This window comes from Sus scrofa, chromosome 15 (assembly GCF_000003025.6).
Source record: "Sus scrofa isolate TJ Tabasco breed Duroc chromosome 15, Sscrofa11.1, whole genome shotgun sequence".
In the NCBI taxonomy this organism is placed as follows: domain Eukaryota; kingdom Metazoa; phylum Chordata; class Mammalia; order Artiodactyla; family Suidae; genus Sus; species Sus scrofa.
In genome coordinates this window covers 95,102,436-95,117,915 of record NC_010457.5, presented here as the reverse complement: position 1 = coordinate 95,117,915, position 15,480 = coordinate 95,102,436, and the positions used below count along the sequence as shown (strand labels likewise).

Genomic DNA, 15,480 nt, shown 5'->3' with positions numbered 1-15,480 from the left:
AGTGGCACAATCACTTGGGCTCAGGCTGCCTAAAAGTTCTTTCATTCTCCGTTTTCTTTCTTTAGGGCCCAAGATTGCTTTAGAGATGTTTATGGTGCTTATGAGATAAGAGTTAGGAAACATGAATCACAGAGGATGGGAAGTTATTATTTATACTTGGGACTTTCCTTTCTCTTAGGTTTTAAGGTAAGGCTTGAGCCTTTCGCAAATACAGAAAAAAAGATGAGGAGTTCCCGTGGTGGCTCAGTGGTTAACGAATCCGACTAGGAACCATGAGGTTGCAGGTTCGATCCCTGGCCTTGCACAATGGGTTAAGGATCCGGCGTTGCCGTGAGCTGTGGTGTAGGTCACAGACGCGGCTCGGATCCCGCGTTGCTGTGGCTCTGGTGTAGGCCGGCAGCTACAGCTCCGATTCAACTCCTAGCCTGGGAACCTCCATATGCCACTGGAGCGGCCCAAGAAAAATGGCAAAAAGACAAAAAAAAAAAAGATAGCTTCTGTTGTCATAGCTTGATTATGACTTCAGTGATGGAATCCGAGCATGGTTTTTTTGGGGGGCAGGGTCTTTTTAGGGTCGCACCTGTGACATATGGAGATTCCCAGTCGAATCAGAGCTGTAGCTTCTGGCCTACACCACAGCAACACAGGATCAGAACCGTATCTGTGATCTGCACCACAGTTCACAGCAAGGCTGGATCTTTAACCCACTGATCGAGGCCAGGGTCTGCACCTTCATCCTCAAGGGTGCTAGTCAGGTTTGTTAACCACTGAGCCACGACAGGGACTCCATGAGCCCCTGTTTTTGTATGAGGTACATAGGTGGAGATGGTGCCTACCCATGAGGTGTACTTGTTGAGGCATAGGCATACATTTCTATAGCTCTACAGTGTTAAAATAGTCCTGCCTAGGAACTATGGCATATAAAAAAAAAGTTCAGGGAAGTTTCTAGAGGAGATAGTTCTGGACTGAATCTTAATGAATCAAAACAGGCAAATAATAAGTGTAGGAAGAGCCTTCCTGATCAGGAGAAAGCCGGGTTTGGTACCATTACAAGGCAGTCGAGCAAGGTGGATGTCAACCAGGTCATGGGGGCGTTGCAGGTCGTGCTGAAAAATCAAATCTGATCATGTACACATTGGAGGCTGAGGACCATTAGGCCGTTGAGCTAGTGCTCAGGCTGCTGCCGCCTAGACAGGAGTTAAGAAGTCACAATGCTTGAGTCCCCAACAGATACTGAGAGAGTGATTCTGAGCAGAGATAAGGCAGGGGCGAAGCCTGTGGGAAATTGTACAACATAGCCTCATCGAAATGGGGGCAGTTACCACTCAGCGTGAGTTGACTGTTGCCATGTGGGGAAATGGGCCTTGCTTTGCCCTCTCTCTGGTTTTCTAGAAAAGCTGGGAATATGGATTAGAATGTAAATTCTTAGGGTTTTTAAATGTGGGCAACTAGTCTGAAACTAAGAATATAACAAAAATCAAAGCGGAGACTTATGAACATTCATTAGGTGGTGGGATGAGGCCCATCCATCTTCTCGCACAGAGGGTGGATGTAAGGGTTGGTTCTGAGGCAGGAGACCAGTCATCAGACATCCAGTGGTCCAGGCAAAAGGTGATGCAGGCCTGGAATAGAGCAGTGAGATCAAGGCTGGAAGAACGGGTAATAAATATTTACAAGTAAGCTTGGCTGTAAAGAAGGAGACAGTGGTAACGTGTAGTTTATGGATCTGATGACTGCACGTGTAGTGACATCACAGTTAAAATGACCTAGCGACAGGACCCCTATGCAGAGAACGTTGGCAAGGCAGGGTCAGAGGGACTGATGCTGACTTCTCTCTGCCCTGTTTCAGAGGCAGGCAGTGCCTGTGGCTGGCTCTCAGAGGGCCCTCTGCCAGGTGGAGACAGGCCACTCCACATCTCCAGAGCTCTGTTCCTTTGCTGGTTTGTGGCCTGAGGAACCTGAAAGAGAATTCCTTCCACTTTCCCTTCAAACATCCACTGTCCTGCCAAGAGTAGAGTGTGTTCTGTCACCTGCAGGATGATGCCTTTATGTACCTGCTGGGCATTCTGTTAACACATATGTAATGATCAAAATGTTTTGTACGTTCTTCAGCTTTTCATTTTGCTAGTGAATAATTTGAGGATAAAACAGGAACTTATAAGTTAAATAATAAACCAGAGGAAATAACACATTGATTTGTATAGTACTTTCTGGTTTGCAAAGAACGGTTTGAATGGGTTCTAATAATACATAGCTACTCTTTTGGTTATCTTTATCCAATATTTACTCTAGGCCACCCACTGCTAAACCTGTGGGAAAGGTTGACATAAAATAATGTTTTCCATCTGTACAGTGACCTCCTGAGGTAGATAATTGCTTTTGGATTTTTTTTGGCGGGGGAGGCGGTTGTTGGTTTGTTTGTTTTGCATATGAGCAAAGTAAGGCTCAGAGTTGGGAAGGAATTGCCCCAGGTCTTCAGTGGGTAAACCTCAAAGTAGGACTATGTCCCAGTCTTCTGTTCAGAGCCCAGGAGTTTTCCTCTAGGGAGACCAGGCTAGGTGTTCAGGAAAGGAGAAGGAAATGTCAGTCCTGACCCAGCTCGTCAACCACTGGGCAATCACTAAATGCTAAAAGATTTTTCAGGTCCCAAACCCCAAGAAAATACATATTTAGAACACCTCCTGGTAATTCTAACACTCAGTTATATTTGGGATCTCTGGTTAAATTTAATTTTAAACCATCCAAAACTTTTTTTTTTCCTTTCTGTTTTTCAGGGCCTCGCCCGCGGCATACGGAAGTTCCTAGGCTAGGAGTCATATCGGAGCTGTAGCTGCCTGCCTATGCCACAGCCACAGCAATGCCAGATCCAAGCCATCCGTGACCTACTCCACAGCTCACAGCAATGCCGGATCCTTAACCCATTGAGCAAGGCTAGGAATCAGACCCTCATCTTCAGGGATACTAGTCAGGTTTGTTACCACTGAGCCACAATGGGAACTCCCCAAAACATTTTTTATACTCATTGACAAATATATGTTAAAACCATTTCATCATTCCCATTTTTATGACATTCTTCCCTTTAGGATTTTCCTAGTTGGAAACAAATTCCAATGCATGCCCTTCAGCATGTAGCAAAGGAAAAATTGTTATAAGTCATTGTATAGAGTTTACTCCCTCTCAAAAGTTAGTCAGAATCACCACCACTAGGTGGAGGCGATATCCCACAGATCTTCCCGGCTGCTCTGTTAAGTGGCAGGTGTTTTTGCTGGGTCTCCATAAAAGGACATAACAAAGGCTTGCATTTGTTAGCGCCCAAGAAAATCTGCAAGGCAGACTTTTAATTGTCCGATGGTGTGATTTGAAATCACTAAGGAAGACACATAGAGGATCTATTAGAAATGGATCCTCAGTTGCCTTAGGACATTATTTAGGATGGTCTAGGAAGAGGAGAAATGTACTATTAGACCCAGACTACATATTCTACAAACCTCAGTCATGAGAACGGTAATAGAGTCTAGCATGATATAGAGGAAGTGAAGAATTATTACCATTACTGTCTAAGAAATGTATTTTTATAAATCTTAAGGGTTGAATTGAGCAACCAAATATGGCCAGGAATCTAGCAACCAAATGCCACCTGTTTTAGGAAAATGAAGAACTGGTTTACATCAGAAAAGCTGGTGGTTAAGTATCTTACTGAAGACGAATACAGGGAACAGGCCGATGCTGCAACAACCCAAGCTCTGGAGGAGCTGCGCCAGGCCTGCCGCAGCCCTGGCTTCCCATCCTGGCTGGCCGTCTCCAGGCTCCAGGAGCCGAAAAAGTAAGTCCCGCTCAGCTGCCTGAACCAGCCTGAGTTGGAGCTACTGTGCAATACCATGACATTTTGGCTCAGATACTTCAGGCTAGAAACAGACAGCTTCCCTGGATAACAAATGATGCAGAAGCTGTCAGAGCGTCTTCTTTTGCCCCAGTGCTCTGACTCGCACCATGGAACCCTCAGCATCAGTATCACTCTTGATCTGATGTGCTTTATCGGGAGAGGGTGGGATGGGTGGTGTCACCTGCCCCTCACTCTACGGGTATGGAAGGTCATTTGTAAAGTTCACCAGGAAAGCCATCTCTGTCCCCAACATCTTTTCCTTACTGCTTCTACTTCTGCATGGCTTTATCCAAATGACAGTGTCCTCCAAGATCGAAGGGGGAAGTATTTACACAAAAATAATGAATAAGTCATATGTTTAATAAGAACAAAGGAATTAGAAAACACAGGTGGGTATCTTTGGCAGCATTCTGTCCTTCTGAGTCTGCCCACTTCTCTACCTTTTCCCTGAATATCTGGATAAGGAACACATAGGCCATGCCCGTTTTTATACCTACTGTGTAAATGCCATCGTCTATTGATGCAAAGTCAAAAATTTAGTTAAAGGGGAAAAGTAGCAGGGGAACATGTTATCTTTCATATAAACCTTTCTATGATAACATTAACTTTGTTTAAAACAAAAAAAAAATCTTACTAGGTTTGCAGACTTTGTTCTTGGAGGAAGCCACTTGTCACCTGAAGAAATTAGTCTGCATGAAGAACAGTATGGCCTTGGGGGTGCCTTCTTGGAAGAGCAGCTCTTTAACCTGAGGACTCCTGACAGTCTACCTGCACACTGATAATCATTCTGGACAAGGAAGGGCAGAGATCCTATTAAAGGTGGGCAGAACCATTCTAGAGAACAGTGGCAAGAGCATTTGCTGTGGAGAAAAGTCAAATCACGCTGGAAAGGAACTGTGTTAGAGATAATCCTTCTTGGCTACTTCTGCAAATTGTACTGTAGGTGACCTACAAGATTCTGTGATGGTCACTACCACTTTCCTTGAATGAAGAGTTTCATTAGGAAGAAGGAATTATGTTGATCTTTAAGGGGCCAATTAATATTAATAGGTGCCTTATCAACTCCAGGGCATTAAATCCTCTCATTTCCCAGGACCTGCGTCAGAAGATTCTGCATTGCTTTTCCTATGTGTGATCAATGTAAGTGCTAGAAGAGACACGAGATAATGCTGGACCAGTGTTTTCCAAAGTGTAGTCCACAGGATGGTAATAAGCATCAGTGGATAAAGGGATCCTGAGGTCAACTAATACTGATACAGGATAAACAAATGTACTGCAGGACTTCTCAGAGCCTTTAGTAATGCTAATGCACACTGCGAATCTCCGAAGAGGAGAAACTGTGCTCAGCAGTGTCTGACTTACTTTGACCACAGAACCCTTTTTTCATGAGATTAATATTCCTTGGAACACATGTTTGGGAACTGCTGATGATGGAGGAGGAGTTGAGCTTTGGGGAGGTTAACTAACTTCTCCGAGACCACAAAGCTTTTCAGAGGCAGCTCTAGTGCTAGAACTCCAGCCCTATGGTTTTGTACCACTCAGGTAGAAGAGACCTTTAGAAGCAAGCCAAGGGGCCATCTCTCCATAGCCTTGGGTCTCACAATGTTGGTAACTCTTTTATTTTTAATTTTTAAATAATAGCCAACTAGCTGTTTGATAACTATAATAAAGAGAAACATTTTCCTAAGATTATATTTTAAAGTTTTGATAAGACTTTTATAGTCATATATAAAGATCAGAAATTAGAATTACTTCTCATAGGGTTTTCTGTATGTTGAAATTGAAAGCATTTAACCTCTTGTGACATTTTAAATTGAGTGGCCTATCTTTTAAAATTGTTTATTAGTTATATATGTTTATAACAATTTCCTACAAAACAGGTTTGTGATCTTTCTTACAGAGAACAAATCTTTTTTTCTTGATTCCTAATGTTATATTCAGAGTGAAATGAGGGACTAACTGTGAGCTCTGACCCTGAGGAAAAGAAGCCAAAACAAGGCATGAGAAAAGATCTGAAAGTGGCAAAGCAACCTAAGGGTTGAGAAGTTGCTGGATTGATTCTCTGTAAGAATCAGGTATGGGCCCTTTTGCTGTGAGGTCATAAAGAGTAGCCGCATAATGAATGAGGACTAGAAGAAGGGTTATGGAGGAGGAACATACAGATAATTTCCTGCTTTCCTGAGCCAAATTTAGTAGAGTTTTTCTATGTTGTTGCATAAGAGCGTGGCTGCCCATTTGGAACTGTCAGATTGATTTTCAAATATTTCCTCTTTGAAGCAGTGTGTCAGTATTTTACAGGTCTTTTTGCCAGACACCTTGTAATGTCAAGAGCTTTGCTATTTTTGTGAAATGTACTCAGTTTAATCTGCTTTCACATAGACTTTGATATAAAAGTCAAGACATTTTCCATTTGGATTTAGGATGACGATGACCGTTTTAGAAGTGTAAATGGTTCTTAACGTCATTTTTGTCACAGTTTAATCAGTTCTTTTTTTTATAATTCTATTTATTGGTGCTTTATTATAAATATATGAGACGAGTTTGTGGTTGTGCTCACTCTGTTCACCTCCCAGGAGGTGGTGTGTGTACTACCCCGTGTGTGTGTGTGTGTGTGTGTGTGTGTGGTGTGTACAGCCTGCTGGGGACATCCCAGCCAAGACAGCCGCTAGGCCTACCTGCACCAGGGTGAAGAGGTGCCAGTGATGGAAGGAAGCAGCTTCTGGTGGGCCAGCAAGCTGATGTCACCATGTTTACTGTTACAAAATACCTAAAGAAAGAGAAAAAGAGCTATGGTCTTTGGGGACATTGTTTTTCATGTTTTAGAGGAAGTCATGGATTTGTCTCTTTCTGTTATGTGAGTCCTGTAAGAAGCTAAACAATTAAAAGCATTACTTGTGATATAGCTGGTGTATTTCTGTTGTGTTCATTTCAATCAGGGTTTATTACAGCGCTGAACTCAGCTCTAGTCCCCATCAAACATGTATAATTCCTCTACGAGATCTGTTTTCTCTTCTTCCCTTCTTTGTCTCTCTCTCTCTACCTCTCTCCCCACCCCTCTTCTTTTTCTTTATTTATTTAAAGGCCTTTAAATGGTTTAAATGATCATTTCGTAAAAGGCTCTGCCCTTCGCAGGAGGATGACAGTTGGCTCTGTGCCTCACCACCATAGGTGTGCAATTAGGGAGCACAGCAGAACTTTTATTGTGTTAGCACTTACAGGAGCTGCCTCACAAAAGCTCACTGTTGTTAGCAAATTGGACATTTGACACCAGAACATGTGGGTGAGAGCAGTAGTGTAGGTGGCCATGCTTAAACAATCATATCATTCAATGTGATTTGTAAAAGGTCTTAAAACACATTTTACATATCACAAAAAATGCTTTGTGAATTACTTGTATAGTTTGCCAGTAATATTTAGGGCTGAATTGCAGGGGAGTGTCCATCTGACATTTAGGACAATATTTGAATTTATGACTTAAAATCTAGAAATTTAAGAGGTTTGGAATAGCTGATGGGTTATATCAATATATCTAAACATGTGGAAGAATTAAGACCCCTGGAATGACATCAAGAAAAGAAAGGAGTTCCCATAGTGGCTCAACAGGTTAAGGACTCGACATGTTCTCCATGAGAATGCATGTTCCATCCCTAGCCTTGCTCAGTGGGTTAAGGATCTGGTGTTGCCAAAAGCTTTGGCGTAGGTCACTGATGTGGCTCATATCTGGTGTTGCCATGGCTGTGGCATGGGCTGCAGCTGCAGCTTTGATTCAAACCCTGGCCCAGGAACTTCCATATGCTCCAGGTGCAGCCGTAAAAAAGAAAAGCAGTCTTATATTACCCTGTGTGTGATTATTCTTCAGAGTTAGAGAAGCACAGCTTTTTTTTTTTTTTTTTTTTTGTCCAACTGAAAGAGAAAGATCCTATGCATAGGAAACTTAATCAGTGTGGAAATTTGAAGAAGCCTGTACCAAGATGGGTATTTTCACCTGACCCCAGGAGCAAGCTGCCTTCTGAGAGACCCTACTGGGTGGCGAGACCATTGATGAATTAACCATATGGTTGGGGACTTGTGGCCTTACTGATTCAGATCCCTGTTTTTGTCATTGCACTATAAGATGACCTGTCCCACATTAGCCAGTTCATATAGTCTGTCCATTTAGTGATCTACAGCCAAAAACATAACTGGCATAGGGATAAAATTACTTGAACTGATTTCAGAGAACCCCTAGATTCTCTGAAGACAGGTCTATGGGGAATCAAAATTGTAATAAACAGGTTTCTTGGTGAACAGAAAGAAAACAAAGGGAGTTTGCTATATAACTCACATGTTTAATGTCAACAGGCCAAAATGGCTAATACAGACACCCCCCAGGGGGGCTAGCTTCTCCTAGGTGATGGGATACCTGGTCCATGGCAGAGACCACCCTTCCAGTGTCTGCAGGCCCTGACAACATTTTCCTCCCTGTGACTACCGTTTTTCTAATTTTTTTGTTCCTGACCAACATTCACCACCCGCCTTGAGTGGGCGTGTCGTTTATTCAGTTACGTTCAAATCTTCAGTCTTTCTGCGGTCTAGGAATCTAGTTAAGGTAACTTTGAATACTTTTGCTGTGATCCCTGAATGTGTTACCCTAATAGGTCACCAGAGATTTGGGTTAAATCCTAGAAAATGCATTCAGTGGGATAACTGCTTTTGTTTATTGTTTTAATAATTTGGAGGATCTGTTTTCTAGATTTAGTCCACTTTCCAAAAAGGCAGTGATCAAAAGGAGAAAGAGAAGTACCAGCATTTGTTGGCGATCCTTCAGGCACTGTACCAGGCACTTTCCACGCCTCTTCTTTTGAACCTCATAACCACTCTAATATGTTTTAATATTTCCATTTTATAGCTATGGACAAACTTGGAGAAGGTAAGAAAAAGTTGCTGAAATACATATATAGCTAAAGTGGTAGAATCAGAATTTGAGCCCCAGTGTGTCCTGCTTTCAGGCCCAGTGCTCTTTCTACTTCCTTCATTACTGTCTTTAAAAAAAAAGTCCTTTTCTGTTCTGCTCCCTCCTTGCTGTTCAAGGTTTGAGCCTTGTCGCCATGCCCCGCAAAATTGAGGAAGTCAAGGACTTTCTGCTTAGGGCCAGACAAAAGGGTGCCAAATCTGTCAAGATCAAGAAAAATAAGGATAACGTGATGTTTAAAGTTCGATGCAGCAGTTACCTGTACACCTCGGTCATCACAGACAAAGAAGGCAGAGAAGCTGAAGTAGTCCCTGCCCCCAAGTTTGGCCGTGAAGAAGCTGAAGTGAAGCATGCATGCTGATTTGAACTGTATTAAAATTTTTTTAATTCTAGAAAAAAAAAAAGTTGTGCAAGTGGCCCCATGGCTAATCTGTTCTAGAGATGACATCTCATGTTATGTATGTGGCTTTAGCTTCTGTACTGTAGCTCATGATCCGTGACAGTGCTCCTAAATTATCTGGGATGATGGACCAGTTCCACCCACCCAATCCATCACAAGCAATACTTTTATAAAATACACTAAAATTAGAAAAATCAAGTAATTTTTTTAAAAAGACACACCAAAGCCCAGTGGTCATATGCTGGGATGTTATGCCAACGTCAGAGTGCCGTGTTTTGAAGGGCTTAATTTCTGTTCTGTCACCCACCAGCCACACTTTATGGACAGCACCAGCCCATAACCACACTTTGAGTAGTTCTGGTCTGGATGTTATGTTTCAAGACCCTATAGATCTGTTCAGGGAATAAAAAAAATTCCTGGCCTTTTAAAAAATATAAGTTTAGAGTTCAAAAGTATAGCATCCTCAGCTGACTATCTGGGAAAGAAAACCGTACATAATTTGTTAAATGATTATAAAGTTCTTGGGTTTTGTTTGTTTGTTTTTGCTTTTTAGGGCCACGTCTGCAGCATATGGAGGTTCCCAGGCTAGGGGCTGAATCAGAGCTGCAACTGCCAGCCTACACCACAGCCATAGCAACATGGGATCCAAGCCACACCTGCAGTCTACACCACAGCTCACAGCAATGCCTGATCCTTAACCCACTGAGTGGGGCCAGGGGTTGAAACCACATCCTCATGGATACCAGTCAGGTTAGTAACCCACTGAGGCACAACAGGAACTCCTTTTTTTCCACATTTGTTGACATCTCTTAGAAGAAAAAGAAACACTGACATTGTAGAACAGGTCATAACCTATATCATAACCTATATCATAACCATAATATAACTCTGTGGCTTTGTATGCTGTGAAACTGTCATTGTTATTTGTCATTTTTATTGAGGTATAGTTAATTTACAATGGTGGGTTAGTTTCAGATGTACAGCATAGTGACTCAGTATTTTTACAGATTATATTTTGTTAGAGGTTATTAGAAGATAATGGGCATAATCCCCTGTGCTGTACAGTATATCCTTGTTCCTTACCTATTTTATACGTAGTACTTTGTTAACCTCATACTCCTGATTTGCACCTCCCCTTTTCCCTCTCCCCTTTGGTAACCATAGGTTTGTTTTTTTATGTCTGAGTCTGTTTTTGTTTTGTGTATCAATTCATTTTTATTATTTTTTAGGCTCCACATATAAATAATATCATATAGTATTGCCTTTCCCTGACTTATTTCATTAAACATTATATTCTCTAGGTCCATCTACAGTGGTGCAGATGGCAGTATTCCTTTTTTTTTTTTTTTTTTTTTTTAAGGGCCTAGGGTGCAGCATATGGAAGTTCCTAGGCTAGGGGTCAAATCAGAACTGTAGCAGCTGGCCTACACCACAGCCACAGAAACATGGGATCCGAACTGTGTCTGCAACCTAAACCACAGCTCACAGCAACACAGGATCTTTAACCCACTGAGCAGGACCAGGGATCGATCCCACATTTTCATGGATACTAATAAGGTTAGTAATCCGCTGAGCCACAGTAGGAACTCCAGTATTTCCTTCCTCTTTATGGCTGAGGAATATTCCACTGTATAGATATACTACATCTTTTCAATCCAGTCATCTACTAATGGGCACTTGGGTTGCTTCCACATCTTGTAAATGGTGCTGCTGTGAACATTGGAGACTATATTTTTGAATTAGTGTTTTCAGTTTTCCAAATATATACCCAGGAGTGGAATTGCTGGATCATATGGTAATTCTATTTTTAGTTTTTTAGGGAACTTCCATACTGTTTTCCATAATGGCTGTGCTAATTTGCATTTCCACTAACAGTGTAGGAGGGTTCCCTTTTCTCCACACCCTCTCGAGTGTTTTTTATTATTATTATTATTGGTCTTTTTGTCTTTTTAGGGCATATGGAGGTCCCCAGCCTAGGGGTCCAATCAGAGCTGTAGCTGCCAGCCTGTGCCAGAGCCACTGCAACACAGGATCTGAGCCACATCTGCAACCTACACCACAGCTCTCGGAAACACCGGATCCTTAACCCACTGAGCAAAGCCAGGGATCTAACCCGAAACCTCATGGTTACTAGTCAGTTTCGTTAACAACTGAGCCACGATGGGAATTCCATCTAGCATTTATTTGTAGAATTTTTGATGATGCCCATTCTGGGAGGTGTTACCTCATTACAGTTATGATTTACATTTCTTTAATAATTAGTGGTGTTGAGCATCTTTTCATGTGCTTGTTAGCCGTCTGTATGTCTTCTTCGGAAAAGTGTTTATGTCTTCTGCCCACTTTTATATTGAGTTGTATCATTTGTTTATGTATTTTGGATATTAGCACTTTGGTCACATCACTTGCAAATATTTTCTGTAGTTCCTTAAGTTGTCTTTTCATTTTGTTGATGGTTTCTGTTTTAAGTTTGATCAGGACCCATTTGTTCATTTTTGCTTTAAAAAAATTTTTTTTTTTGCCTTGGGAGATTGAACCAAGAAAACATTACTAAAATTTATGACAAAGAGTATGTCACTTATGTTCTCTTCTAGGAGGTTTATGGTTCCATGTCTTCCATTTAGGTCTTTAAACCATTTTGAGTTTATTTTTATATATGGTTTGAGGGAATGTTCTAATGTTATTATTTTACATATGGCTGTCCAGCTTTCCCAGCACTACTTGTTGAAGAGACTGTCTTTTCTCCATTGTTGTGTATTCTTGTATCTTTTGTCACACGTTAATTGACCATAGGTGTATGGGTTTATTTCCGGATTCTCCATTCTGTTCTGTTGATGTATATATTTATTTTTGTGCCAACACCATGTTGTTTTGATAAAAGTACCTTTGTAGTATAGTCTGAAATCTGGGAGGGTTAAACCTCCAGCTTTGTTCTTTTTTCTCAGGAGTGCTTTGTCAATACTGAGTCTTTTGTGGTTCCTTATAAATTTTAGGGTTATTTGCTCTAGTTCTGTAGAAAAATTCCTGTGTATTTTGATAGGAATTGCATCTAGTCAGTACATTGCTTTGGGTAGTATGGCTCTTTTAATAACAATGATTCTTCCAATCTAAAAGCATGCTGAGTATCTTTCTATTTCTTTGAATCATCTTCAGTCTCTTTCATCAATATTTTATAGTTTTTAGAATATAGGTCTTTCACCTCCTTGGTAAAATTTATTCCTAGTTGTTTTATTCTTTTTGATATGATTTCAAATGGGATTTTTTTAACTTGCTCTTTCTGATATTTCATTATTAGTGTATAGAAATCTTTTGTGTTTTGCGTGTATTCATCTTGTTATCTTATAATTTTGCTGAATTCATTTATTCTAACAGTTTTGGTGTGGAGACTTTAGGGTTCTCTATGTAGAATATCATATCATCTGCAAATAGTGATAGTTTTCTCTCTTCCCTTCCAGTTTGAATACCTTTTATTTTTTTTGTCTGATTGCTTTGGCTAGGACTTCCAATACTATAAGAGTGGGCATCTTTGTCTTGTTCCTGAATTTAGTAAAGGAAGCTTTCAGCTATTCACTGTTGAGTATTATGTTGTTTGTGGGTTTGGAATAAATGAGCTTTATTATGTTAAGATATATTCCCTCTACACCCAGTTTGATGAGTTTTTTTAATCACAAATGGATATTGAGTTTTGTCAAAGCTTTTTCTGCATTTATTGAGATGACCATGTGGTTTTTGTCTTTCCTTTTGTTGATGTGGCAGATCACATTGATTGATTTGTGTGTATTGAATAATCCTTGTGACCCACTAATAAATCTAACTTGATCATGATGTGTGATCCTTTTTATGTATTACTGAATTCAGTTTGATAATATTCTGTTGAGGATTTTTACATCTATATTCATCAAAGATATTGGTTTTTCTCTAATTGTAGTGTCTTTGTCTGGTTTTGGTACCAGGGTAATGATGGCCTTGTGGAATGAATTGGGTGTGTTCCTCCCTCTTCAATTTTTTGGAATAGTTTGAGAAGGGTAGCTATTAGTTTCTTTTTATATGTCTGGTTGAATTCTCCAGTGAAGCCATTTGGTTCTGGACTTTTGTTTGCAGGGAGTTTTTATTTGTTTGTTAATTACAGATTCCTTTTCACTTCTAGTGATTGATCTGTTCAAATTATTTCTTCTTGATTCAGTCTTGGCAAGCTGTGTGTTTCTAGAAATTTGTCTATTTCTTCTAGGTTATCCAGTTGGCTGACATATAACATTACTTGCCATTTTTTCCCCGTCCTCTTCAAATTTATGCTTTAATTTTGTCTTTTAACTAATTCATTCATATCTCCAACCACTTACTGTTTTCGATGCACGCTGGAACTGAATGCCTTATTAGCTTACTAGGTATAGGTAACCATTTTACATAGCACTGTAGTTTGGAAGCATGCAATATGGTTGCAGATTTAAATGTTAACAAAATACTAAGAGAGCTAGGCCTTGGTTGGAGAGATGAGACAGTACTCCTCTTGCCATGGCTATCTGCCACACAAAAATGATAGCAATATTTATGAAGCTGTGTGTCAGCTATGTCATTTAAACTCAAAAGAACCTGAAAGGCAAATGCCATAATCACCTTAATTTTATGGAGGTGGTCCCTAACACCCAGGAAAATTACTTATGTGTGTAAGTTCTCACTGGCAGAAATGAGACTCAAATCCAGACAGTGGGGCTCCAGAGCCAGCACTCCTAACACCAGCACTGTAAAGTTCTTGGTTTGCATCTAAAAACTGGGAACTCCCTGGAGCCACTGTAGGGCAAGTGGTCCTATATTAGCAGCTGAAGGCAGATGGGAGCTGACTGAGAATTAGGCACCCACCTGGACTGGCTCATTTCTAACCCATTCTAAACATCACCAAGTTTCTAGTTCCTCTCTTATCAGACCACAGTTTATCCCTCATAAGGTAAATACTTAGTGATCTGAGAACCCACTTCCCCTTTCACCCCTTTGTTCTATCCCCACCCCAGCACCAACCTCTCTCCCATCTGCAGAATGGTCTGGAATTCTTATGCGAGGTAGCCTTAGAACTTTGCTAAAGTGGCACAGGAGTTGTTTGGGGCTTCAGAAGTAGCTGTCTTGTCCCCTGGCACCCAAAGACAGAACTCCTGAAGGGAAAATCATCTTTTACTTCCCTACAGTCAGTTCTGTCACAGCATGCCCTCATCTTCACAGAGTAACATTAACTTTAGGCTCATTTTCATAATGAAGATGAGGAAACTAATGGCCCAGAGAACTCCCAAAGGTGTTTCCTCTGTTCCTGCACTGTCCAGCATGGTAAGCCATGAGCCAATATAGCTGTTTAAATAAAATGAGAAAACTCCTTCCTCAGCTGCACTAGCCATATTGAGAGAATAGCCATGGCAAATGGCTACCACACTGGTCAGTGCTGCTCTCCAAAGCTGTTGCCTTAGGAAACCAAGCAGAGGAGATGTCTGCTGGCCCTTCCTGACTCCCGTGGCTCTGGTCTTCAGAGCCCCTGCTAACCTCTGAGTTTTCTCTGCAGGGTTGCCAGACCTCCCAAGTCACCTGCAGAGCATAAGGGGTCAGGCACTCACAACTAACAAAGCAGGAGATTGAAGGTGCTGGATTTCTAGATATCTGGGAACATGCAGCGATCCTAAATTGAAATATCATCACCCAATGTGAGTATCAGGCACATGAGGTAAGGATTCAGAATAACCAGGGCTACTTTTAATCTTATTTTACCACAACAGAAGCAGGGAGTGGCCTCCCCACCTGCTGGGGTAAGGGAAAGTCCTAGACTGACCTGCACTTAGGCATCAGGTAGGTCTGAGTTCGAATCCTGGCTTTGTGACCTTGTAACATAAGCTGAGTTCATTCCAGAAGCCTCATATTTAAAGTGGGGATAGTGATAATGTGCACATCAGGTTGCTGTAGGGACAAAATGATGTCCTCTGCACAGACAAGCACCCTGTAACAATGGGTGTCGCTCCCTTTTTCCTGGAATCACTGTTTAACCACACATGGGCTGCAAGGAAAACTGCTCAAATAATGGCCCCAGTACCATCAGCAGCCTCTACCCCAGTAGCAGGGAAGGAGCCACATATCAGAGGGAAGCCTTGGCCAAGTGTTTACTTAATGTGGCCCATGACAGGATTGACGCCAAAAGGGCAGCAATGTTCTGCCTGTGACTTCCTTAGGCTTTTCATGGGATGTGGAGATATGTGTTATAGTTATCTGTTATTCTGA

The 15,480-nt window shown here is 41.3% G+C and overlaps 1 protein-coding gene and 1 pseudogene across 12 annotated transcripts in view; both read left to right on the top strand.

Annotated features, from left to right (window-relative positions):
• The window catches only part of NEMP2 (nuclear envelope integral membrane protein 2), a 402,284-nt gene extending 395,499 nt beyond the window's left edge, over positions 1–6,785 (top strand). For 8 of the 12 annotated variants that reach the window (XM_021076065.1, XM_021076063.1, XM_021076062.1 and 5 more), the window contains 2 exons: positions 3,647–3,823; positions 4,521–6,785. In XM_021076065.1, the coding sequence (XP_020931724.1) occupies positions 3,647–3,823; positions 4,521–4,662 (319 nt within the window). In that variant the 3' untranslated portion in view covers positions 4,663–6,785. Of the gene's footprint in view, positions 1–3,586; positions 3,824–4,520 lie in introns of all 12 variants that reach the window. The other 4 variants (XR_002339400.1, XR_002339398.1, XR_002339399.1 and 1 more) reach the window with 2 other exon arrangements.
• Positions 7,608–9,839, top strand: LOC110257151 (annotated as a pseudogene).